At 39.6% G+C, this 27,500-nt stretch overlaps 1 protein-coding gene across 1 annotated transcript; it reads right to left on the reverse strand.

The window, feature by feature from the left end:
- Positions 1 to 1,814: 1,814 nt before the first annotated feature.
- LOC138002518 (adhesion G protein-coupled receptor E2-like) lies at positions 1,815 to 15,360 on the reverse strand. Its single transcript, XM_068848551.1, has 7 exons — positions 15,242 to 15,360; positions 7,509 to 7,829; positions 6,493 to 6,639; positions 3,727 to 3,843; positions 3,277 to 3,399; positions 2,266 to 2,388; positions 1,815 to 1,945 (listed from the first exon to the last, which is right to left on the reverse strand). The coding sequence occupies exons 2-7, from the start codon at positions 7,822 to 7,824 to the stop codon at positions 1,815 to 1,817; spliced, it is 957 nt and encodes a 318-aa protein (XP_068704652.1). The 5' UTR covers positions 7,825 to 7,829; positions 15,242 to 15,360.
- Positions 15,361 to 27,500: the final 12,140 nt, after the last annotated feature.

Raw genomic sequence — 27,500 nt, forward strand, 5'->3', positions numbered from 1 at the left:
ATTCGCCATTTTCCATTCGGATGGAACTTTGCCTTGTTGAAGAGAGAAATTAAACAGAGCAGCGAGTGAAGGTGCAATCACTGCTGAACACGTTTTTAGGATGAAAGATGGAATACCTTCTGGACCAGTTGCTTTTGAAGGCGTTAACTTAGACAAAAAGGCTTTCCACTTCAGATGACGTAACACTTATATCATTAAGTGTGTTGACCAATGGGCTTGAGGGGTAGGAAAGGAAGTGTCCGCTTGTGTCAGGATTGAAGACAGATGCGAAACAGGAATTAAAGGCATTGGCCTTTTCCTCTGCAGTGGAGAGCTTTGAATCATTAAAGTTCATTGTGTCTGGAGTTGAAGCTTTAGATGACTTAGCCTTGAAGTATCTCCAAAGGGGTTTGGAGTTAAAAAAAAAATGTTGTAGCCGACAGGCAAAATCTCATTATTCCCAAGTCTCTGTCAGGGCAATAACATCAATATCATTGCCATATACGATGTTCTGAAGACAAGACAACTTGTTGAGAGTAGTATTTGCGGAGGAAATTTTTAACATTTTGTAGACAGTAAAGATTGTTCTTTGAAAGTCTATGATTCCGATCAGGTCCAGGATTGATCTCTATATCACCATGTAGAAGTAATAGCGATAGTAGAATACGAATTACAGTAGTAGGACGACGACTCTTGGTGTTGAGAGACGAGTCAAAGTTCAAAAAGGCGGTTCCACAGCACGTACGAGAGAGTTGAAGTCAGGTCTGTATGAATGGTCACTAGTCGTTCCAAAAACATAGCCTTGCTGCAAGTGATAGCAGATTCGCCATATTTATACCATTCGCTAGCATCTCCAGGAATATTAGGTGTTATATCAAGTAAAAGGCAGCTAAAAAATAGAAAAGTTAACGGAGCTAACATACTCCATGCCGCTGCTTGACGACCCCCCCCCCCCCCCCTCCTTCCGGGCTCACATTACAGCACACGAGATCTCTCCTTACGTATGCATTCAGCATTTCGGTGGCATAAAGAAGGAAAAGCAGCAAATCCTCAAATATTTAGAAGACAGAAAAGGGAAATCGTAAACACTGGTAGAATGCAAACACTTCTCGGTGGATTATAGCTCCAGGTGTAACTTAAAGGGGCACTGTCATGAGCTGCGCATGCTCGAGTTTGTTTGCTCTCGCGCTCACGGAAAATTCTAGCCGCCATTATGGATTCACCCGTGAGTCACGTATATTCGCAGTTAATGAATTCTATGCCAAACATAGCGCTCAGAATTTAATATTTACCTGTCAGGAAGAACTTTCCGGATCAATGAATTTTTGTAAACGCCAAAGTGCTTGCAGTACAAAGCGAAATCACTGTCGCTGCACGCTTCGTAGCCAGCATCGAATTTAGCTTGCAGCCAGGCGTGAAAAATTCTTTGCTTCAGATAAATACGCTTGTGCGTGTTATTCCACTCCTTCAGGTATTCTTTGCGATCCGTTAAAGCCTTCCTTTTTCTCCCGGAGTTTCTCCTTAGTCCACCATGGCCCTCCCCAGTGGACGCCATTTTGAATTTGTCGATCCAACTTGAAAAAGTTAACCTAACACTTTTCAAGTTTTCGCAAGACGCTAGCGCATGCGCAACTCATGACAGTGTCCCTTTAACGTAGCGTGATGTGAAGGGCTATTTTGGGTTGACTAAAATGATTAGCATTGCAGGTTGTCCCATCTCCAGTAAATCCTACTTGACTGGTGCATACATAGGAGAAAGAAACAAGACCTCATAATTGCCAGGGTAGATCACAAGCAAAGTACCGTAACGTGACGTAGAGTGACATAATGTCAACTCACATACCATTGCAGGTTGTCCCGTTTCCAGTGAATCCTGCATTACAGGAACATACATAAGATCCCACATTGTTAATGCAAACAGCATTTCCGTCGCATGGGGAAGGCGAGGCAACACACTCGTTGATATCTGCAAGAAACCAAAGGGAATGTCTCATTACTCTGGTTAGAAGAAACTCCATAACATGCACCGTGAAAGAGGACATTAATTGTGACTTCAACTTTACACAGTTCTATAATATTTCTGGTGAGTTCCGGATTTTATGCATTCAGCCTAACGGTGGTATGGGGCAAAGCAACACATTCCTTGATTTAAATACGAAACAGAGGGAAATCATGATAAAATTAGAATCAAAACCCTTCCGCCTTTTTAACCTAACGCAGCGTGATATTGCAGCCGTTTTGTGGGTGATATACGGTTGACTTCCGTAATTGAGTAATTATACACACCATTGCACGTTTTCCCGTCTCCAGTAAATCCTGCTTGACAGGAACATTCATAGGATCCCTGATTGTTGATGCAGGAGGCATTGCCGTCGCATGGTGAAGGCGAAACATCACACTCGTTGATATCTAAGAAACAAAGATGGCGGATTGTCGTAAGACCGCAATTATAAAAGTCCAGCGCTATTTGAACAGTTATTTCGGCCAGCTGATGCAAAGTCCAGCAATGCTATGCTATGCAATGCAATGCAATGTAAATCAGGGTTTTCGTTTGAGGCCGGAGGCCAGACGTTTCGTCCGGTCGTTTCTCATTCCATGTCCGGTATAGATACCAATATCTATGGGGTTTGTTTTATTTTTTATCATTATAATTTTTTTTTCAAACTTACTTTTTAAAGGGAATATGAGTGAACTCCAGCTTGGCTAGGAAACTAATTCTTGGGTTCCAGAAATACTGGAAACAGCGTTTCTGAGTGTTCTATTTTTTAAAATTACCAGGGGGGGGAGGGGGGGCATCTTCCAGACACCTCTAGGTAGCTCGCACCTTTGGCACTCGCAAAGCGCCGCAAAAAAAAAGTCACGTCCTCTGCTTTCAAAAATATATCTGCTACTTTACAAAACCTTCGAAAACCCTGTGTAACCAGGAGCTCATCAAGAGGAGCCTCTATCTCCTCTAATTCCATGAGTCAACCCTTTCCCGAGTAAATTTATTTTTAGGAACAGGCTTTTCCCGCGAAAAGTATCATAATTCCCTTGACGCTGAGATAGCTCTGTTTTGATTGGCTTTTACAACAGTGAGCGTGCTGAATGTCCCAAGGGAGATTGGCTTTTACAACAGTGAGCGTGCTGAATCTCCCAAGGGAGGTGTTCTATAAATAAATCTACTCGGGAAAGGGTTGACTCCGAGGCCAAGTATGGGAGATAGAGGCTCCTCTTAATGAGCTCCTGGTGTAATGCATTGCAGTTTTTTGGAAAGGTTCATTAAGTGATGTACCGTCAACTTAAAATTTTACACACCATTGCAAGTTTTTCCGTCTCCAGTGAATCCTGCGTTACAGGAACATGCATAGGATCCGACAACGTTACTACAAACGGCATTTCCGTCGCATGGAGAAGGCGAAGCATCACACTCGTTAATATCTACGAGAAAGAAAAGTGATATCACAAGACCCTGGCATTAAAACCCCACACTCTCACCAACCTCGTTCCCAGGGTCTCTCTTCTCTGCTTCCATTGCCGTTGTCAATGGAGGCACAGAAGAGAGACCCTGGGAACGAGGTTGCACTCTCACAATGATTGTAATGCGAATATAATGCAAAGGGTTGCAGTGCTCAGCATTTTAATGCAATGTCATGCAATACCATGTTGCAAAAATCACGAGACACTAGCATCGGGATATTTTAAGTAACGTTAGAAATTCAGCATACGGTATTATTTTTGAATGGTTACCGACCAATCAGTACTGACCTTGACAATGATCACCCGAGTATCCTTGCACGCATGTGCAGTTATAAGAACCAATGATATTGTAGCAGTATGAATTAGCGGGACAAACAGCAGAGGAGGCACTACATTCGTCCACGTCTAAGAAAATAAGCAAGATAAAATAACCGAGTCCATGGCCGCCATTTAAATGTTCTTTTGTTTTTATTCAAATTAGCCCTGGATGCCTCGTTCTTAAGCTTAAAATTCAAAAGAATATTTTATCATGAACGAGGCAACAAGGGCCAATTTGTATCCGCATAAATCAGCGGCCATTTTGGAACAAGGTGAATGTTAGATTGAAAAACAGTTTGATAGTAGGACTAAATTAAATATTAGCGGACAGCGTGCGCGCGCGGAGAACCATTGTTAAAAATATATGGTAACCCATCGATGCGAGAAATGTTAGTTTCATCAACCGTCCGTACATACGTAAGTACGTACGTACGTACGTCCACCCCTCCATGTATGCCAATGTGACCAGTATCATGCTAGTTTACAGCATACATCTTTGATATTGGACATCCATCTTTTAATTAATTGACACCTGTCAAAACAAGATAACCGCTGACCAATATCACGTGACCATATCGCGGGCTCAAGCTTAAGCTCACTGAGGTCAGCTGTTTTTTTTGTTAAGTTGACCGCTCACCAGTTACTGGTTTTCGATTGGATTGCAGGCTCAACCTAGGTTAACTCTCCTGAACTTAGGCGAGGCTTCATTTTTCGCGCGCTTTCTGTGGCTCGACGCGGCTACACGGCTATACTATATATCAACGAAAGTTCTTACATAGTCAATGCATTTCGTGTTCAGGTGGAAAACGGTTTGGAAGATGTTTTCTTTTTGCATTTTTCGCTGGTTTCAATCCAGTTTGAGATATCTGTCGTCCACACTCGTGGCTACGCAGTTATTCAAGTCAAGCATCGGCGGGATGTAAACTTAAAGCTGAGTGTTTAATTATAATTTGTTTAGAGTCGCTTTTTTTTTTGTATTTTTTCTATATTGCAATTTTTGGCATATCTTTAGAAGCTCTGATAAGATTACATGATGCCTGGAGGACCTATGTCTGGAACAGAAACGAAAGGACTGAGCGAAAAAGAACGACAACGACAACTAGAATACCAGTAATAGCTCATTCTTAGCACACAAATCAAATTCTTTCCTTGGGCACTAAACTGTTTGTTGTTTTTACAAATAGGTTATTTAAAGTGGATGCGTATTTTTAAAAGGTGGTTTAATCGGTTCTTCCTTTGTTCACGAATTAAAATCGAATTTTTATTGTCAGCTGGAATTAAATAACAATTATCTGTACTCTTTTGGACATAAAGAAAAACTTGATTTGTTTGTTTCTTTGTTTTCCTCTAAAATGCGAGCAAACAAGCGCTTTTTTAATCCGTTTGCCCATGGTTTGCCCAACTGGTTTTCGTTGTGCCTCGACAGTGACAAGAAAATTTTCCCCTTGTGTTATAAACACGTATTCGCAATGAGTCCTCGTAAAATTAGGGGCAAATCTCAGTAGAGTGTGTGTTTCAACGAAATACATCAAAAGGTGAATGATCTTGTTTTCAGAGATAAAGTGGAATAAAGTACATCAGTAAAACTCTTCTTTGACCTTGAACGGACAAAGTTGTTTTTATGGTTTCTAATTTTAGCATGATTCCTATTCGCTGGCTATTGACAGTTGACTCTGAAATGGCCTTTTATCCTTTCTCATTAGCTCACTGAGGGTGTGCTTGTTTTCTTTTAAAACTCATTCGGTTCAAGAAAAAAATGTTGCCAAACTGGTAAATTGCATAATGCAAAGTAAATTTCACTGGAAAAACCGATGTTACACTCATCGCTTCGTGATTCATGCGATATCGGTTTTTAGCGTAAAATTTAACCGTGGAATTCACTAGTTAAGCAATGACTTTTTCTATAGAAGAAAGCAAAGAAAATGATTTAGTTATTAAAGCAGCAACCGGAAACATCAAAACGCGGACAATTTGAAACCTTTTATTTTCACAAACCGTACAGGCAGTAAGGGCCTGATTACATGGAGACTTTCAGCCCGGCCGAACCGGGCTGAGATTTCAGCCCGGGTTCTGAAAGAAATCCTCTTGAAATGAAAGTGACGATTACATGCATGGAAAAAGTTTCAGCCCGGGCTGAAAATTCTAGCCCGGTTTCAGAAACCGGGCTAGGATTTTCAGCCCGGCCAAACGGGCTGAAAAATACGCAAAAAGTCCGTGTAATCGAAATGAATTTTCAGCCCGGGCTGAAAAAGGAACGTGAGAATGCGCATCAATTGTGTTTTTACATCTCAGTGAATTTTCTCACGCAAATTTGCGTTTTGCGCCCGAGCTGAAATTCATCATGTAATCCCAACAAAATTTCAGCCTGGAGGGCGGAGCGAAATTTCAACCCGGGCTGAAACTCGCCATGTAATCGGGCCCTCAGAATAAATAACCAGGAGCTGAGCTTTTAGGCTTGGCTAAATCTATATATTATTTCTATCCCGGCACACACTTTTCTTTAGTGAAAAATATAATCATCAATTGCTTTAGATTTCAAGGATAACTTGACACAATCAAACAAAAAATGTAAACAAAAAGCAATTTAAACAGAACAAAAAATGTTGTTGGAGGACGACCCAGTGCTTATTAGAAGCGAGAGAGCCCACAGGCACAACAGATTTATGCGGGATAGAAGGCATGCAAGGAATCGCGTAATCGCGGGAGGAAACAACGGACACTGATTGCAATACTTACCCTCAGTCTCCATATCACAGTAAGCGCCTATAGACATTCCAGGTTTGATCGTGGACAGCCAGTAATTTCCGCTGACAGCTTCTCCTTCACTCATTTTGATCTCTTTGCATGTCTCAGCCGGCAACTCGGGAATCGAACCAAGGGCAACTTAAAGAAAAACCCAGCAAAGGATTAGCAGAAAGTCACACAGTTTAGGAAATAGATTGTTCTTATCTCGCCCTTAAATTAAATAAATGTATTTATTTAATTATTTATTTATTGTCTGTTTGATTTTTTTTTTTTTCTTGTTCGTTTATTTCTTTTTTTTTTTGGAACTGGTAAAAAATGTAGAATCTAATGTTCGACCAATAATGGAAGGCCTTAGGCCATTATGGGATACAGTGTCTCGACATGGGATTTCGGCGATTCTCAACGTGGAAGAAATGTTGTAAGTTGAACGGATGAAAAGCCAAGTGCAAAAGATCATGTCCCTTGCGTTCATATTCTCTAAATATTTTTCGTCTCATCGTCGGTCTGCTCTGAGTCCATAATGGTTGGAATCCATCTTTCAGCTTTTGTAAGCAGGATGGCAGTACTAATTGGAGTCTGGAGAAGTAGCACTCTGATACCAAATGTTTTGAACCCTTGACCTGCGCGTTTGAATGACGTGCTTGAAAATAGTTTGAACCGACCAGCGGGATAATTGACTGGGTGAGTGTAGCCATCTGAATGGAAAAACTCTTTCATGTTGCTATTTTTGTTAATTGCGAAACATTTCGTCTATGGCCTGTGATTGGTCATGCATTGGTCACTAGTGGCTAATAGTGTCCGACCAATCAGAACATACGAGTAGTTTATGACGAATCGTTTTTATTTGAAAAGTTGTTTTGAAGAATATCTCACAACGTGTACAATAATATCAGCTGTTTTACAGGAATAACATGCATTTTGTGCCATTTAGGAATACACTGAATGGAAATGATTAAGAGAGGCAATCTGAAGATTAGGAAGAAAAGAAATGCAGTGTAAATTCTTACCTCTTTTCAAGAATCGCTTAACGTAATATGCATCCTGGTCACGGACAAATTCCTTAGGTTTGGCTTCTTTTGTTCTGTTGTTAAATTCACAAACGCCGACAGAAAGGACAAAATTTAAACTTTGGCAGATTTCTTCCTTGTGACACTCAAATGCGCAGTCCAGGCCGGTCGCAGCCTTCATCTTCCTATAAGTGTGACCTTGTAACCTCCATCCCAACTCGGATGTCCCAGCAAAAGAACACTGACTGACAACACGATGGGATATTTGACTCAAAAAGAAAAGGACAGACAAGCGGATGATTTGTCGCTCAACCATTTTGACTGTTGAAATAAGATTAGGACGCAGAATTAATTCTTTAGGACCTCCAGGGAAACACTTGGAGACGGCCATTTTTTACTTTGGAACATGGGAATAGAGACTCCCCAATTGAAACCGCTATTTTTTGTATCCATGCTATTATAACTAGGAATTGGATTATTTTAAGAGTTTATTGCATGGCCTTCCTCAGTACATATATTTCTAAACTTTAGAGAGTTAAAATGCAGCGGCCAGACTTTTGACTGAAACCCCCTTATGTCCGCAAGTGGCATTCTTATTGCACTGGTTCGTTACTGCACTCTACAGACTGTATCAATTAACTCAATGCCCGATAAAACATCACTCGAGCCCGAAGTCAGCGCACTCAAAAAAAATCACGTGGCCATTTGTGAATGGTTATCGACCAATCAGGACTGACTTTGACAATGATCACCCGAGTATCCTTGCGCGTATGTGCAGTTATAAGAACCAATGATATTGTAGCAGTATGAATTGGCGGGACAAACAGGGGAGGAAGAGCTACATTCGTCCACGTCTAAAAAAATAAGCAAGATAAAATAACCGACGGTTTTCACCCAAAGTCACAGAGTCCATATTAGATTGAAAAACAGTTTGATAGTAGGACTAAGTTAAATATTAGCGGACCTCCGCGCGAGCCGAAGGTGCGCGTGAGCGGAGCACCATTGTTAAGAAAATATGGTAACCCATCGATGCGAGAAATCTTAGGTCGTGTTCTATTGGGATCAACCGTTTTAACCGCAACCAGTTTAGGTTGAAGTGGTTGAGGTTTCCCAACAGAACACTTTTCCAACCGTTTCGGTTGAAACGCGGTCACTCCTGGGAATAGTTATTACCAGACTTCCCAGCGTTTACAAGTTGAGGGAAAGCAACACGGGAGGAGCCCGCGGCCGACTTTTAATGGCCCGCGTAAACGATAGCGGTTGCTGCCAATGCTTTTTCAACTGTTTCAACCTTGTTTGATGCCGGTTGAAAAAGTTGATCAACCAAACCAGCCGAAAACGGTTTTTTCCCAATAGAACACGAAAAAACCCAACCAACCCAACCAACTAAAAACGGTTGATCCCAATAGAGCACGACCTTAGTTTTATAACCATGACGTCATCAACCATCCGTACGTACGTCCGTCCGTACGTTCACCCGTCCATGTATGCCAATGTGATCAATATCATGCTACTTTACAGCATACAACTTTAATATCGGACATCCATCTTTTGATTAATTGACACGTGTCAAAACAAGATATCCGCTGACCAGTATCAGGTGACCATATCGCGGGCTCAAGCTTAAGCTCACCGAGGTCAGCTGTTTTTTTTTTTAAGTTGACTGCTGACCAGGTACTGGTTTTCGATTGGATTGCAGGCTCAACCTAGGCTAACTCTCCTGAACTTAGGCGAGGCTTCATTTTCCGCGCGCTTTCTGTGGCTCGACGTGGCTACACGGCCATACTATATTGGGTGTGCTATTTTGGGTGTGCCTTCAGGCGGATGGCACTCCCAACAAATTCCCAATTCCTCAAAACGCAATGACGAAGGGCTAACGCTGGAAAATGTTAGCTTAAAAATCTTCAGTCTTACAGTGTTTAATTTACATTTATCAACCTAGCATCAAAGGTTTCTTATAGAAAGTTAAGTCCTCCGCGCCTTCTTTCCGGCAGTCGTATTACTGCAGGGATATCGTAGCGGTGAGAGCATGACAGCACATGCACGCTTTCCACCAATCTTCCATTTCCAGACTCGGCGTCATATATGGGTTGAGTTTGTTGGTTCTCTACTCTGCACCGAGGGGTTTTCTCCGGGTACTCCGATTTTCCCCTCTCCTCAAAAACCAACATTTGACTTGATTTGTGTTAATTGTTAATAAGAGAATAACATGACTTTTTGAGGGAATATTGTTTATTTGCGCCCGCGTAGTGTCATTTGCCACTACAGTGTGCCACTACAGTGTGTCATTTGACACTACAAGACCGCAAATAAACAATGTTCCCGAAAAAAGTCATGGCATTATCATTATTATCAATAAACAAGGCCAAATGATATCAAGAAAGCGAATTTTATAATACAAGCTAAGTGAATAACGAATTCAAAGTCACTTCAAATCATCTTGTAAGTGTTGATTGAACAAGCTATTAAAGAATCAACTCAGTCCAGTGAACTTATTTAAAATTACCAAAAAAATGAGTAAAATCGTCTATAAATAATAGGCATATCACAAAGTTGAAGCAAGAACCAATCAGCTGTAGGGCTGATAATGCATTAGCAGCCCGCTGGCAGTCTTTTGCGGCCCGCTGAGCGAGTGTTGTTTTGAAGAGGCCGGTTTTCTATTTGGCCGCGTATAATGATAATAATTGCAGTTTACAGTGCCACCAATTAGTGCTCCAGCTACAGCTAGACACTTAAATAAAGTTCCTCTCCTTTCCTTTCCTTTTTTTACTGATAACGAAATGCTATCGCTTCTCCACGAATGATGGCGCATTCTCTGTTTGCTATAGTCACAGAGGAGTACTGAATACTAGAACGAGTCCGGATATATGTGGACGGGCAAATGCGATTTGAATCCGGATACGTGTGCACGTGAAAATGTTTGAATCCGCAAAGAAAAAGTTGAAATTGTTTAACTTATTCTCAAAAAGGACGCGGATCTTAGTCTGATTAAAAATTGGCGACCCTTGACATTACTTAACTGGGACTATAAGGTTACAACAAAAGCCATAGCAAGCAGATTAAAAACTGTTCTTCCGAAACGTATCTCTGATCATCATTAAGAATAGATTGATTTATTGACAAAAATATCCGATTAATTGATAGTGTTATTAGATACAAGGGAGCGAAGAATATTCCCGGACTTCCTTTTTTTCTTGATTTCGAGAAAGCATTCGATACGTTACAAGGCAATAAAACCCTTGTTTTCTGGTGATTTACTAAACGGTGAATGGCAGGAAAATGCCTCATTCATAGTTCGTTTTCCTGTTTCTGAAAACGCGCGGAAAACTTGGTGTTCACTATTGGTTAACAGAGGTAAAATAAGTTTTTCTTACCTAATTTTCCTGCACAAGGAAAACAGGTTTTAACAGTGTGTTTTCCAGCACATCTTACCCCAGTTATCCCGAGCGAGAAAACGAGGCGTTCATTGTATGTTTTAATGAAGTTGTAAACGTAATGAAAACATAGCATTCCACAATGGTTTTCCTTCAGGAGCATTACACCGGAAAACATGCTATTTTGCTGAGTGTTTTCCCCAGTTTTCAGAAGCGTTGTAACATGCAATTAGAATGGAGTTTCATCCAAAAGACTATAAAATATTTTGGCTATGGCCCACAACTTCTTACCCTGGATGTCAGAGGTTTTTTCTCTCTTAGAGCGACGGAATACGACTCGCTCTTTAGTCGCTCTTTTATAGCGAGAAAATAACCTCTGGAATCCAGTGTAACAAGTTCTAAAATGGATTAGCATTTTTTACTGTAACTTCGAAAGCTGTATCTTGAACAATGGTTGGGTGAGCAATTTCTTTAAACCGACTAGAGGAGTTAGGCAGGGCTGCCCTTTGTCGCCATACCTATTTCTTTTATCGATGGAAGTAATAGCCGAAGCCTTTAGAAGAAATGAAAAAATTAGAGGAATAACTGTAAAGGAAAAAAATATTAAGTTGAGCAAATACGCAGATGACACCACGCTAAGAATCTTGGACAGTCCGATATATAGAATCCTTTGAAGAATCTTTAAAATTGTTAGATCTTTTCGGAGAGGTATCTGGTCTCCGACTCAACTGTGGCAAAACAGAAGCCCTTTGGATCGGCGCGAATGTAAACGGTGATCTTAAACTCTGTCCTGAAAATAATTTCAAATGGCCTAAAGGAAAAATAAACGCTCTTGGTGTTTGGTTTACGTCGGATCCAAAAATAAAAGTTTCTCATAATTCAGTGGAAAACGTGAAAGCAATGTTAAGCTGTTGGAAATTTCGTAGTCTTAGTCTGCTTGGGAAAATTACAGTAATTAAATGTCTTGCGGTATCACAATTGGTGTATATACTTGCGCCACTTCAAACAGACCACAAGTCAATTGAAGAGATAAACGTGCTCCGTTTTTTTTTTTTTTTTTTTTTTGATTTCTATGGGACAAAAAAGGAGATAAAATTAAAAAGGAAGGTTATGATGAACTATTTTTCTGAAGGAATACTTAAAATGATAAGTATTAATATAGAGTGTTTTAATAAATCTCTTGAATTAAAACTGAAAACAGTAGCAACTGGAGAGATTTGTTGACTAGGAACTTCAGTCACACAGAGGAAAGACGATATTTCTAGAAAATCTCACTAGGAGGAATGCGTGCTGTTTCATTAAGGTCTCAGACCCTTTCATAAAAGAAATTCTTGAAATTTGGTGTGAAGCTTCCTCCACCGAGTACTTGACATCCGAAAACCAGTTTTTATTTTCACCTTTATGGTATAATTCACATATAGGAATTGAAAATAGACCAGTGTTTTGCAAATACTGGTCCCTTGAAGGTGTAACCGAACTTAAGCACATCCTAAATGATTCGTTTGAGTTTTTATCTCTGACTGCTTTTAAAGACAAATATAATCTTCAAGTTCCTCCCTTAAGTTATTACGGAATAATTTCTGCAATTAATTCTCTCCGTAGGCAAAGTGAAAGGACTAATGCTAGTTTTGAGAGCTTTCTCTCGAAGTTAAAAAAAAAACTCATAACCATCTAGATTGGTTTATAAGAAGTTAGTATCAATAAAAAATATAATTTCTGACGGTTGAGCGTGCGAATAAGACAGAAATTGATATTTCTACGGCACGAGAACAGAAGGGTCTGGGTACGATTGGTGTAAGGCATGATGGGTAGCAGGTTGTCTATAAAGTGTCAGTTCATCACGTGGTGAGGCATTCTAGGCCTGCATCAGTCCGATTAACTTCTTTTCTTTTATAAATCATTATTATTTTGTAACTAGAGGTCCTCTAAACCCGGAGGGATCGTGGCATTGCATTGGTTCGGGGAATACGTTTCCAGTTTTTTCCCCCACGGGGGTTTTTTGGTTTTTCGTATCCGGCGGTGTCACAAGGAATCGTTTCCCCGTAGTCAATTAGTTGTTGTTATTGTTCCACATGTAGGTGGTTCACGCTTGCTGCTGGTGCGAGGCCGAAAGATACCAAAATAAACCTAATGGATTGCATTTGTCTGTGTAGTGAAGTTGAAATGTCACCTACTAATCCTAAATCAATAAAAATGGAACAAAGAAATTAATCTTAAACCCGGTCACAAAGTAAACTGGAAAGCAGCCTACGTTTTGGCCTTTAATATATTTATAAACTAGAGAAGGACAATACAACAACACGAAAGAAATGGGAACCGCTATTGCTTGAAAAAAAAAAAAAAGAAAAGAAAATAACCATCACCTTGTACTCGAACTGTACAGGTAATTCCCATCTTGTTGAGTATAGTATAATTGGTCGCTCCTCTCAAAACCAATAGCTCCTCTTTTCTAAACATATTCCGCGAGCGCGGGTGTGTGTGTGTGTGTGTAGAGTGAGAGCAGAGCTACCCGGCCAAAACGTGCGTGAATTGCACGCAACGGCATCCAGGATTAGAATATTCATTTGTCTTCGTTTTCGTTGAAGCATTAGTTATTTATGTTCTCTTTTGTTTTGATGTCCTTAAAGGGAGTTGTCCCAGTGCTTTTAGACGCTTTCTTTTGTAATTTAAGCAAAAAAGTAAACGAAATAAAAGAAAAGTATTTAAAAAAAAAGGAAAGGTTGAGGCTTCAAAAATATTCGTTGAACCACTATTCACCTCTACTTCGGTAAATAATTGATAACTATTGCGTGATTAACATTAATTGCATGACTTGCATATATACCATTTGCGACTCAATTTCTATCTAATCTATAGGTAATAGAAATGCCACTTTGTCGGTACCAGCAGGTTCAAGGTGCCAGCATACGTATAAACGGTGATCGAGCCTCCCAAACTGAGAAACAAACCCCCCGTGGAAGTAAGAAGAATTGACACAGATATATCATAACATCTTTTTCAATGTGCAACTGTATTTTTCTGACCAGATTTTAAGGAAATATCATGCATCATAGTTTGTAATGAGGCTCATTAATGAGGTTCTGAGAGCCACAAGTGCCATCGTAGGAGTTTTCATAAAACTAAAACTGTTTGATAATTGCGTAAACACACAAGTGTTTTTATTAGGCTAGAGATGCGTCGACGCCCGCCGTGCTCGCAAAAAACAGCAAGCTTGCGCAAGAATGTCTTCATCCATTGATGGTTGCTCATCGGAAGGACAAGTCCCCAAAAGATTTTCTTGCTGGGACTAAAATGGTGTCAGCTCCATACCTTCAGTTTCGGGCCTCCCGAACAAAGGAGCCGTTGGACTCTCTAAATTATTTATTTGTGTATTGCATTGATCAAAAGCAGCTATTTATTCAAAGTATGTTTTATGGCACAAGCACCGTTTCCTGACAGCTTTTGTTTACAAATTTAGCAGCTTTAAGAGGCTGAAGAATTTTTGGTTAGTGTCCGTACGGAAAAACTTTGCTTGTGCGCGCACAAGAAATGAAGTTCAATATTTAACGTCTTTATTAAGCACTTGTAGCAATGAGCACCTGTCAAAACTCACCTTCACACGCAATTCAAAGTATTAACGTCATCGGATTCGAAAAGTCGCTTACAAAAGTTACTTTTATACGGTTTGTAGTCGTTGCAAAGTCATTTCAAGAAGTCAAGATAAGGTGCTGTATACGTTACCGTACGACCACATTAACAGCACGAGGAAAGGTTATTATATCTACAGTAGTTCACGGTTTAAAAAAAAATTAAAAAAACTTTAAGTGGACTGCAAATATATTTGCAAATTAAACGTTGCTGCAACTAAACATATTTCATTGCCACCAACAATAGTTATGATTTTCTTGTAACAATCACCTTAAGTGAAACTTTGTCAACAAGAAAACTACCACAGAAAAAATATTTTCGATTCGTTTTTTTGTTTCTTGATAAATAGATGAACTAACAAACAAAATTTGCTTTGTTGAAGCAAGATTTCTCCAGTGAATACTGCATAAAATATGTTTGCCTACCGCAACAGCACCAGAAACGAAACACAACTCGCCAACGGCTTCTTATTCAAGAAAGAGATGGGTCAACATTTGTTGATCAACAAATGTTGCAGCTGTTGTACAACAAATGTTGAACAGTGTGTCATGCCATGTTAAATGTTAAAATATACCATTCAAAACGATGAACGTTGTTGAACGAAAACATTTCAGTTCAACATTTGTTGAGCAACAAATGGTGGAGGATGTTGAACCGTGTGTCATAGGCAAAGGAAAAAAGACTAATATATGTATTAAAGAACAACCTCAACAAAATATTTAAATCTCTTACTAAATCACTTCTTGCGTGTCCAGATAGGAATGCTTTAAGACAACTTGTTCTCTGACGTTCTGTTCGTTTCACATTGCTCAGCAAAATGACCTGTTTATCTCCAACAACATCAACTTAAAGCCTCTGTTTACACGTTGTTAAATATTAATGAAGCATAATCATATACAAAATGTGTGACTGTTTGCATGTTTCGATCACTGAGAATATCGATAAGATTAAGCCACAATGTTAATGTGTACAATTCAGGTGATGGTGCTTAATTGACTCATTCTGAGAAGACCGAAACTCCGCATTCTTACTTCCGTCTTCCTGTTTTAAACCGCTCGAGACCCAGAGAGTCTACGAGCAATTTTTCCTTGACAAGTTTTCCTTGACAAGGAAAAATTGCTCGTGTAGATGGGGAATAGTGGACAAATTTTCCTTGTCAAGGAAAATCTGGCATGCTAGCTTTTCCTTGACAAGGAAAAATTGTCAAGTCTGAAATTTGCTCGTGTAGATTGACAACAAGGAAAATGTGACAAGGAAAACTTGTCATATTTTTCATTTACACTACCAAGGAAAACTTGTCAAGGAAAACTTGTCAAGGAAAACTTGCTAGTGTGTACAGTCGGCAAGTTTTCCTTGACAAGTGGACTTGTCAAGGAAAAATTGCTCGTGTAAATGGGGCTTAAACAGAAGGCACTTTCCACATAATTAAGTCGTCAAATAATTTAAGCACGTACATGTCAGAAAATATAATGGACCTGTCCGCCTTCCAGTCTGGATGAAGCTTTTCTTTGTTTTCTTTTTTTTTTTGCAAAAAAGCCGCTTATTTTCTTTGCTTGAAAATGAGGTATTCGTTTACCTTAACATGGCAACAAATGGTTTTGGAGAAAAAGATAACTGCGAAATAAATAAACGTCCACCGGATTCATTAAAAGAACTGTTTTGGTAACTGCTTGTCTTGGATTGGCATTTTTCCCTAATGAAATAATTTTACTGTCCCGCAAATTAAATTGTCTCAAAACTAAGTTGACTCGAACACAAGTGACATTGAGCTGTTGGTGAGATGTCCGAGGATTATCACCAAACACCATTTAACAGCTGCACAATACATAACCGATGTTCAATTTATCAACAGCCAGATAAACCACTCAAAGGATTCCTTAGCTTGATTTAGTTCTCATAATCGTCAAGGAAGTTTTCAAGACTCACAACATTTTGGTTCCATTCCAAATGCTGTTTATTTACTAATGAGTCATTTGTAAGAAGTGTCAGACACGTTTAACAGGACGAAAAGTGGCTTGTTTAAGCAAAATCGTGAGAGACCTCGACTTTATTACAGTAACAGGTCAATCCCCTTATACTTAGCTTATACTGATACACGGCTGCCAGCAAAACAGACCTACTATCTTCCGGAAGCAAGAACTTCTATAGTCTTAAGAGAGCTATGTAGATACTCCTCTGCGATATTGGTGCGGAACTGTGATACCGGGACCAAATCTTGTGGTGGCAACGTTGTGCTGTCCTATGGTTGGTGCAATCACATCTACATGAGGAGTGATATCAGAACACTGAATTTATCAACTAATTCGTGTTATTAAAAACTGGATTATTGGATAATGCATTTCTAGTGTTTTGATTGGCTTAGCCATCATGGTATATGAGCGATTACACCATGCTCTACAAATAGCAGTAACTGCACGCATCAGTTTTCTTGTATTTACAAAATAAAACATGGAAGATTTATCCATAATTTTTGAGCTTTTTTAATAAAGCAATATTCCACTAGTGCTTGTTGATATGAGATGATAATAGCCAACTTGGCGCTACGTGCCTGGTTGGCTATCTATCATCTCATATCCAACGCGCACTAGTGGAATTATTGTCAAATAAGTTTAAGTTAGCCCTGTTAAAGAGGCGATCAACATGTAAATACATCCGCTCATTTCACAATTTAACCGTGCAACGAATGTGCCTCCATGGTAATTTTCACAAAGAGGAATATCACCAAACACCATTAGCTGCACAATAAATTAACCGTGTTCATTTTATTAACATTCAGATATAATTGCAGCAAGCTAAGGATTCCGTAGCTTGATTTAGTTCTCATAATCGTCAAGAAAGTTTTCGAGACTCAAAACGTTTTGGTTCCGTTCCAAATGCTGTTTGTTTATTAATGAGTCGTTTGTAAGAAGTGTCACGTTTAACAGGACGAAAAGCTTGTTTTCTATAATTATAAGCAAAATCAGGCGTGGGAGACCTCTCGAACCTGCAAGGAACAGGTCAATCCCTTCATACTTCTAATACACAGCTAGTTGCAAAACCTACTGTCTTCCGAAAGCAAGAACTTAGTTATCGAGGGTGAAAGCGGAAGAATTGGATCTCGGCTATTCATTATTCCTTCCATCATTTTCCCGGAGTTATTCATTGTGGTCGCGTAATGCATGACAATTGTTTCGTTAGCACCAAACGAATTTGTTGGTCGGTTGTAGTGTTTTGTACTTATCCTTATCTTCTATACTGATCCTTAAGGTTTTTTGCAATTCTTATAGCACAGTACCTTGAGCGAAATACCTCGCCGCCTTCTCGTACAATCATTCATTATCGAAATTTTGTTCGATATTCATTTTTCCGTATTCATTATTCTTGAACGAAAACCTCAACGCTAAATATTCTTTATTCATTTTTTTAAAAGCCGGCATTCATTATTCATTATTCCGCTTCCACCCCAGATACTGAAGATAGGAAATGCCATCGACGAAAACATAAAAGATCCTTCTTTTTTTTTTAATTTTATTCTGTTTTGCATGGCTTAATGTGTGTCTATGTTTGCGTGCGTGTGCTATTGTAGGCTCGACATCCGCCGCTCACTCAAGTTCGGGTATATGAGCGCTGGCTCATTCCCCGAAACAGTGGCTGGTAATCGAGCCTAGTGCTATTGTGACCATATTGTATATAGCGATCTGTAAAATTAAAAAGCTCACATCACACCTGACTCTTGTTAACCCTGTAGTTATTCCAGGTGCCAGCATCTCTTAAATACGATGCTACTTTTTCTCTTGTAAATTCTATATATTTATTTAATTTTACTTAGGGACTCGAAGCTAGGACCAGAGAAAATCAGATTTGCACAACCCACAGTACAGAAAAGGTTTCACAGCGGAATATTGTTGATCAATATCTCCTCTTAAGCTATTTAGGCCGCGTTTTTTTGGTACGATTCCGGAATAGGAATACACGGAATAGACGGTATTCGTGTTCCTTTGGGAGCTATTCCGTTTTCGGAATGAACGGAATGACCGGAATACCGTTCGCTCGGAATAGGCAGAATATGCGTTCTTTTGGGAGAGTTTTGGCGGGAAATGATACGCTGTCGGCCGGACGCCTGTCGGCGGCATGAAAATTGAAAATTGAATGGAATAGCAATTCAAAGTCTGTACCGTAGATGGAGGTGTGCTGGCCACCTTTCTGTTTCTTTACTGATGTTAGAGAAAAAGAGCTGTCAGTTTGTGTTATTTTAAAAAAAGTGCCCTTGCCTGGTCAAAAGAAATGAGGTTGGCATCAATTGGTTTGTCGAAAAACCGCGAACCTGTTTTTCAATTAAGTCCGGCCCATAACACTGCACGAAAAAACGAATTTACTTAAGTTTGTCAGTTGAGCAAATCTGCTGTAAATTTGGAGTACTAATGTTGCTACGAATTTGCTCTTAGTGCAATTTTCGTTTAAAAGTTTAAGTTTGCTTTGCTGCAATTGTGGCGTAAATGTAAAGTAAATATCAGGTTTACACAGATTTTGTTTTATCTTTGTTCTTGAAGTAAATTTGGTGTTTTGATTTAAATTTATTACAATTTTGCCCCCCGTGTAAAATTAAAGAACGTTTGCTCGACATTTGCTGGTGTGGCAAATTCGTTGTCTAAAAGTATGTTTTTGCTCACGGCGTAAATTTAAGCAAACGATTATCAAAAATTGATTTTTGCGATTAATTTACGAAAGGTCTGCAGATTGTCCAAAATTGAAACCTTACGCCAGTTTTGCTTTTCCACTACCCACGTTGTGTGGAATGGAATTTTTTGGAATTTGTTTACCCACGGACCTTAAGAGCGCTCGTTCAAGATGTGTCCGTGCACTCCGGATCGAATTCAGTAGAAATTGGCAATGTTGGTTTTTGAGGAGAGCGGAAAATCGGAGTACCCGGAGAAAAACCTCTTGGAGCAAGGAGTCAACCACCAACAAACTCAACCCACATATGACGCCGAGACCGGGAATCGAACCCGGGCCACATTGTTTTGGTGGTAGGCGAGTGCTCTCACCACTGCGGTACCCCTGCTCCACACACTTACACAAATTTTCAAAATTTATTAAATTGCATCAGTGCTGCAGTTTATTTCGGAGGCGATTACGTATTTACGAATCTTCTAGACCTTTGTGAAGACATATATAAAGAACATTAAGTTTACCATTAGGCGCCGGCTGGTGATGAAATTTGGTGATCAATTAAAGGCCCACCTTCAACCGACAGGCTTTTCGACCGTTTGTTTTTGCACAAAATCCGCCATGCTGGAGGCATTGAAACAAAGGCAAGCGCGCATATTCAGCGGTTTGCGCGTGAACGACTCTGTCGGCCGGCAGACAACGAAGTGAGTCACGAAGGCTTGCGACAGCTTTAAAAAGGTATGTAATTTTGTATACTCTTATTGTTATAGCATCAATCGCAGAGATGTGAGGATAGCGAAAATGTAAAAGCATTCTAGAACTTTTGTGAGCAACTAGCTCTGAACACCAAGGCCAGGAATGTGTTGGCCCTGTGTGTTAAAATTATACCAACAAAAACTAACGTGGCAAAGCCCTGACATAAATGGTAACATAAAGGAGTCAAGAAGCCAGTTATAATTTTAGTGTTGATTTTATGTACCTGTGGAATCATAACCTTGGTTTGCTAAGGCTTTAACAATTGGCATTTTTGATAACCATTGTCAGGCACAATAATCACAAAGTTGATCTTACAAGACTTCATGAATTCTTTTGAGCACATATTACCAATGGCCAATTTCTCACCATCTAAACATCGACAACTTGCTTGGTTGAAGGATTAATTTAAGCTACAATGTTGGTTTTTCTACTTGCTGTGTGCTGTCCCAGGCAGCGCTTAAAAAATTACTTCAGCAAGGTGTCAATTTTCAGTAACTTGGCATGTTAGGTATACAGCTTCTTTAATACAGAGTCTAAGTTCTTTATTATTATTATTATTATTATTATTATTATTATTAGTAGTAGTAGTAGTAGTAGTAGTAGTAGTAGTAGTAGTAGTAGTAGTAGTAGTAGTAGTAGTAGTAGTAGTAGTAGTAGTAGTAGTAGTATTGTTAATTTATTTGTCATTTTATTATTGTTTTTTATTATTATGCACAGGCCAATGGAACACTGTCAATTTGACTTGGTTTAAGAGGAAAATAAAGTCATTTTATTCTTGGCATTTATTTTTTGTTTTGGTTCTTTACTGTATAGTACTAACATTTATCTAATGTTTGTCATTTGTATACAATACGAAGTGGAAATGTTTAAAACTGAGTCTAGTCACATTTACTGTCAAGCAAAAATGAAAAAAAGTTAAATTTTGATCGATTTTACTACCCTGAGCAAAGTTGTGAATAAATGACATTTTCACCAAATTTGCGTCCCTGAGCAAAAGTGTGGAAAGCTACTATTTTGGCCACAATTACCATCCTGAGCAAAAGTATGGATCAAGGTGATATTTGATCTAATTTCCTACCGAAGCAAAATTGTGAAAAATTGTTGTTTGGTCGAGTTTGCTTTCCTGAACAAACATGTGCAAAAGTGATCACTTGATCACATTTACTACCCTCGGCAAAAATATGTGGAAATGATCATTTGCTCATATTTACAATCCCAAACAAAATTTTGGAAAAAGTGATTCTTTGATCACATTTACTGCCCTAAGCAAAAAGGTGGAAAACCAATACTTTGATCGAATTTGCTAACCAGAGAAAAAGCGATAAAAAGTCCATCTTTGATCACATTTACTGCCCTAAGCAAAAAGGTGGAAAACTAATACTTTGATCGAATTTGCTAACCAGAGAAAAAGCGATAAAAAGTCCATCTTTGATCACATTTACTGCCCTAAGCAAAAAGGTGGAAAACTAATACTTTGATCGAATTTGCTAACCAGAGAAAAAGCGATAAAAAGTCCATCTTTGATCACATTTACTGCCCTAAGCAAAAAGGTGGAAAACTAATACTTTGATCGAATTTGCTAACCAGAGCAAAACCGATAAAAAGTCCATCTTTGATCACATTTACCAGATGGGCAAATCCCTGTCAAATGTCAGTTTTACATCAACTTTGTTGCGCTTGTAAATGCCTTGAAAAAGTGAAGGTTATCCTTGGTTTTTTGCATACGGGCAAATTTAAGGCAAATGCGGCATTTACCACCATTGCCATCATTGCAAAGTTGTGACAATTTTGATCCTACCTAATTTGGCAAACTTGAGCAAAATCGAGCAAATGTGGCATTTTCCATAGGTTTGCACTAAATTTGCTATACAGGAAAATCCGTTTTTTCGTCCAGTGTAAAGAGCAAGGAAGAGCGTATGGGAACGCATTTCCACTACGCAAAGCACTCACAAGTACAAAAAATTATTCGTCATCTTCCCCCTGGTTTTTAGCAAATGAAGCAAACCGAAAAATCGAGGAAACCGCCAAAAAACTGGTACTTATGGCCATATTTCAAACTTTAGGGAAACCTTTTTCAGACACCATATGCCAACGCAACCGGCGCATGTGCAGATACAATAGTTTCCAGATCACTTCGCCAAAAATAATCCGTTTTCATAATTTGCGTTCTTTTGTGAATTTATATTCCTTGTATTCTGTAATTCCTAATGTGGAATGAGTCAGAAATACTCCCAAAAGAATGCACTCTAATGAGACTCTACTAGTAACCAACAAAAGGGACGTTTCATTGTTTTTTCAAAAAAGTTAACCGTGACGGGGAAAAGGAGAAAAGGATAACCTCCAGCCGTGAAAAGGCAAATTATTTAACCGTAAAGGCTGCCTTCCTCCCCCCCACCTTCTCCATTGAGACCCTCCTTAAGAGTAGTAGAAGTAGTCTTCTGCTGAGTGTATGTATGTCGTTACACCCCAGTAACCAAGCTCTAATCTGAATTACCAACAAAGTTTCCTCAATCACAGGGTTTCTTTCCACGTGACTGTTCACCTTCGGAATCACTTGAATCGCCTGAAACACATGTCGCTAGATAATTCATTGGATTTTCACATCCGTCATCATTGACCATACACATAGATCCGTGGCCGTGCAGTGAAGCTGTATTACTTGACTTAAGAGAACAGGTTCCTGTACATGACGATTTCTTGCAGCGGCAGGCTGTCAATTCAACGATGTTCTTCGGTGCATGTTCTTTCCTCATCGACCCGGGTACAAGGTTGTCTCCTTTCATCTTCCAACCGCGTCCATCATGTGTAGGGAGATTCTGCATTGCCATAAATTACCTTGTTCCACAGGTATGTTTGAAAGTTTGCTCTTTTGATGTGATGAGACATGCTTTCGGACGTGGAGGAAGCTCGTCACTTTTCTTGTTCCTTTAGTAGAGGAGCAAATACCGCACATCATCTGCTTTGGTCAACCTTCCCCCACGATTGTACAGGGAGTAGATGAAAGCATCGCTTGAGATCAAAGACTCATAACTTACAATGGGATCTGCGCAGAATTGGGAGAGTTGCTGTTGGAACTGGTTCAGTTATCTTTGGACAGAATCTTTATGGTAGTCGTCTTTCCAATTTCCTGCAAAGTACTGATCGAATCACAGAGCATAGAATGCAGGAAGGGCTTTGCAGAGGGGCTAACCAAGGAAAGAGTGTAACCGGTGGATACGGATGAACCTCAGTCGATCTGGTACTCCATTTGGAAACCATACTGACTCGAGGAACTGCAGATCTTCAAAATGAGTAATTGTAAGCACAGCAACATCCGTGTCTGGTGACTGTATCACATTTCTGGGGTGTGTCTATGACGCATTTTTGGCCTGAAGCAAAATCCTGGTGTGAGCTTCTTCTTGATCAGAGCGCAGCTGTGCATTGTGAGATTGTAGCGGGTACAATCTCACAATGACCCTGTGTGCAAGACACTGTTTTCATGGCATCTTTGAAGCCTCCAGCTAGGAAAACCTATGATTTAGGCTTTGGGTGAGGCGTTTACACAGTGCGCTACACAACAAATCTTCAAAGTTCGCTTTGTTGCTAGGGTTTGAGATGTACTTTTCCCACTGTTTCGGAATTGGCGTGGAATCACTGTACAATTTAATTTCCAATGAACTTGTCTTTCCTTTCTTGTGTCGCTCCCCTTCCTTGATTGACTGCTTCCGGTATTGATCGAAAACATAGCATCTTCTCTTCCACTGATGCCAACTATGCTTCCCTTTGACTTTAGATCAAGGTTAAGTGATTGTTCTGGAGCTATATCCGTCTAGACTTGAGCAAACGGCTGCTGTGAACGACTAATTCTGTGACTACCAGCAGAAAAATCTTAGAAAACATTAGGGTGCCTCTCTTTAAGCTTCTGCATATCTGCAAGGTAAATTGGCAGCCAGCTCCGTAATTTGTTTTTTCCAGGGCAAAGAAGTGAGGAATCATTGCGGCTGTAGTTGCCAAGTGGAGACTCCAGTTAAGTGCCAGAGCGCTCTGCAGGAGTATCATTACCATGGTAATGTACTCTTCCCAGAAGCTGAATAATTTCGACCTCGCTTTTCCTTCACTCTTGAAGACGGTGAGCATAGAAGTTATAGCATCCATGTCATTAACCACTGCTTCGCAGCTCTGTCGGATTGATTCTTTGTCTTTGAAGCCGCATTGACATTCCTGGATTTTGCTTGTTATGGTTGGTTACTTCCGCTGTTTGGTTTTCCAGACACCGAAGAAATGCTTGTGAGCTCGAATGCCATGGTTTTTCGACTTCCCAAGCATAGGAACTGATGTGGTACCAGCAGCATAGACACCGCATCATATCACAAGGTCTTCCAACCCAGAATTGCATACGTCTTTCCAATAAGGAACAAGTAATTCAGAGCTACGTGGAAACCTCCCATGCGTATCACAGTGTTCTTAAATTCTTCTGGAAATCTCAACTGAATCTGCTTTAATTTGCCTTCATGTAAATGGCTAAGTCGAATGTAATGATAGAGTCGTCTTACTGTAATCTCCTTGCCACCTCTTGGGAAACCTTCATCTGAGTGAAGATTGTGCTGAATTCGCTAGCAGATCCGTGTATCATCGCGCAATAACCAATGACTTTGCTGACTAGTATCTCGGAGAAATAACGAAAACGAAACCCACTCCATCCTTGAATGCTCTAATCAGGTAATGACATACTATTGCATGCTTTCTTGAAAATTCGGGGTGTAATGGAGGCGAAGCAACATCCAAGCAAGATCTTGGGTGAAAGAAGATAGAAATTGGTTATGAAATTGAAACCATTCTGTTTTGATTTGACCCAGAAAACTCGTACGAGGTGTTCGTCTACCGCGTAAGCTATCTTGGTCTGAATAAAAGCAGTGATAAAATTAATTTAAAGAAAAACACGACACTCCTGAGTTTTACAGATATGTTTCGGCAGTTACCTCTGCCATCTTCAGTGTGAAATGAACAATAAATTCCAGTGAAATATAAATACTAGAGAAATTACAATAATAATAGCAATAATGAAGACTATGACAACAGTAATTCAAAATTAAACCGATTAAATTAACATGTTTGACCTGTGCGTTAAGTGTTGGTTTGTCCCAAAATATGTCAACGCCTCTTTGGTGGTAAGAGCAAATCGCGAAGATGCCTGATCGATGATGGCAAAATTGTTACGGGAGCAAGCAGAGCGACATGCTAACGATCTCCCCAGATGCTATATTCTTCTATGGCCAGAGTGTATTTTGCTGAACCCAGTAACCTTCTTCTCTGGGAATGATATGCGTGCATCTGACGGAGGGGAATTGGGCCATATTGCTGGCGCTGATAGGCAACGTGTGTTTTGACATGCGTGGTATTTTTCCCGTCGATAGTTTCTTCATGGATATCGTTGTTATCGGCCGCCATTTCAACAAAAACACCAGGATGTATGTTTGATGGTATGGTAACACCTGCTTCATCTTCACGACTTTGCAAGTATCTAATTTGCGAGAGATGTATCGACTGACTTAACCTCTTCACAGGAATAGCAATGGCCCATACTGTTGAGGATAGTGATCAGCTACTTTGTGCCAGTTAGATGCCTCCGTGAAATTCCCAGACTGACATGACTCGGGAGCTTAGCTCTAGCGTGAGATACACAATAGACAAGGTCTTGGCCAGTCATAATGATCTTTCTCTCATCGGCGATATTCGAACACAGTTCGCACGTTTCTCTAGAGCCCTGAAACAAACATTTTAAAGTCGGCAAATCAAGCAAAAAATTACAACTCTAACTTAATTAACCACCACTCACCAAATCAGGAATACAGTACATGAAAAATGTAGATATATTTAACAAAAACACGAATTTGTACAATTTTAAGAGAGCTAAGAAGGGCACATCCTTATTTTTTCGGTACGAGAAAAAGTTTTGTCTCGCAAATATTTAATCTTACAGAGTAGATTTGTTGGATTTTTCGTAAATGAGCAGTCAATAGAGCAATTTCCCAGGACGTCTCATCGTTTAACTCAGTGGCCTACTCTGAATCGCTGAAAAACCAATAAGTATTTAGGACGGAATTAGAGGCGTAATTTATCCTTCTTTCGGCGCTTTCTGTTTTAATCTACTGTACGGACTGCTCGAAATCGAAAAGGAGCCCGATTACGTACACTTACAGCGCCAACAGAGAATGAATTAAAAACTATCTAGGGATTTAATGCATACCTGATAAAGGGTTGTTTCTTTATTGGAACGTCACGTAAGGAACAAAGCTATCAATTTGCACCAGCAAACCTCTCCGTGACGTTTGCTCTAAATTCAGACTCACGCTGACCACTTCCAGTTAGTCCCAGCCCTTTCAAAAAACCTTAAAAGTTTAAAATTATTTTGACAGCTATTTCTTATCTTTCAAAACGTGAACCTTGAAGAAAAAAGCAATAGACCATGTCACGTTAGAACCTTGCGTGACTTAGCACGCATGCTCACTTGAACTTTGTACCGGCTGGGCACGAAATTCGGAATTTACCTTGACAGACCATTTTCGATATATGAAGTTCAGTCAAAAGGCATCATCTCGAGGCTCTGGGAAATAAACTCACGCAAATCCTTATATTTATTCCCCAGAGCCTCGAGATGATAACTTTTATACTCTTTTTGTTTGGCCATCTCAGTTATATCAGAAACAACACTCAAACAGCGGTGAAAAACATCAGATATAAACGTATCATTTGAAATTATATTTTCCTTGACCTTTCGTATGCTTCTGTATACGGTTAATACAAAATTGGAGTGTAAATATATCAGGTCACTAACTTACTAACTATTAACTATTAACAAAACTTCTTAGCAGCACGAAGTAAGATATCGCTTTGATGATCCATACGATGTTTTTGAAATTCATATTTAATCAATACATGTTTCGGATGAAACATCATCCATCGTCAGTTGACAAATGAGAAATAAACTGACTAAAGTTGAGCAATAAATAGTGTAACAAAGTGAGATATAACATGAATTATTAAGGATGAAGGCGAGAACAGAATAAAAACACCCAACCACGAAACAAAACAGAAAAAACCAAACTGTTTAGGCTAAGAAAAGAAACTAATTAGTATGAAAGGGATAAATTAAGATGTTTGACTTGGGAATTTAAAGATGGCTGCTCCCAAAGGATGTGCATGGCTTCTTTGATTTTCAATTGGAAACGTGTGGAAGCAGAGTCGAGAATTTTAAAACAGTCTTCTGAACACCGGGAGCGACAATTTTCAGAACCTCTCAAGTGCTTAAATATGTGGGAATGTTTGTCGGAGGCGAGATGTTCACGGATGCGAGTGGCGAAATGTCTATTGGTTTCACCAATATAACAGGCATTACAGCCTGCACATGAAAACTTGTAAATGACTCGCGATCGTAAACCCGCAGGGATAGGATCCTTCGCCCCAAACCAACTCCTAATTTTAAAAGGGGTGAACACCAACTTAATTTCCAGGTCGCTGCAAAATTTGTTGACTAATTTCTTAATTCTGCGTTTTGTTATGATGGAAAAGGGACCGATGTACGGTACATCGGTGTTCACCCCTTTTAAAA

The sequence above is a fragment of the Montipora foliosa genome, chromosome 5 (assembly GCF_036669935.1).
Source record: "Montipora foliosa isolate CH-2021 chromosome 5, ASM3666993v2, whole genome shotgun sequence".
NCBI lineage: Eukaryota > Metazoa > Cnidaria > Anthozoa > Scleractinia > Acroporidae > Montipora > Montipora foliosa.

Coding starts and splice junctions, on each gene's coding strand:
- LOC138002518 (XM_068848551.1), bottom strand. CDS start 7,824: ATGGTTGAGCGACAAATCATCCGCTTGTCTGTCCTTTTCTTTTTGAGT. Junction 6,640..7,508: donor TAAGCGATTCTTGAAAAGAG/GTAAGAATTTAC, acceptor TTTTTCTTTAAG/TTGCCCTTGGTTCGATTCCC. Junction 3,844..6,492: donor CTGTGATATGGAGACTGAGG/GTAAGTATTGCA, acceptor TTATTTTCTTAG/ACGTGGACGAATGTAGTGCC.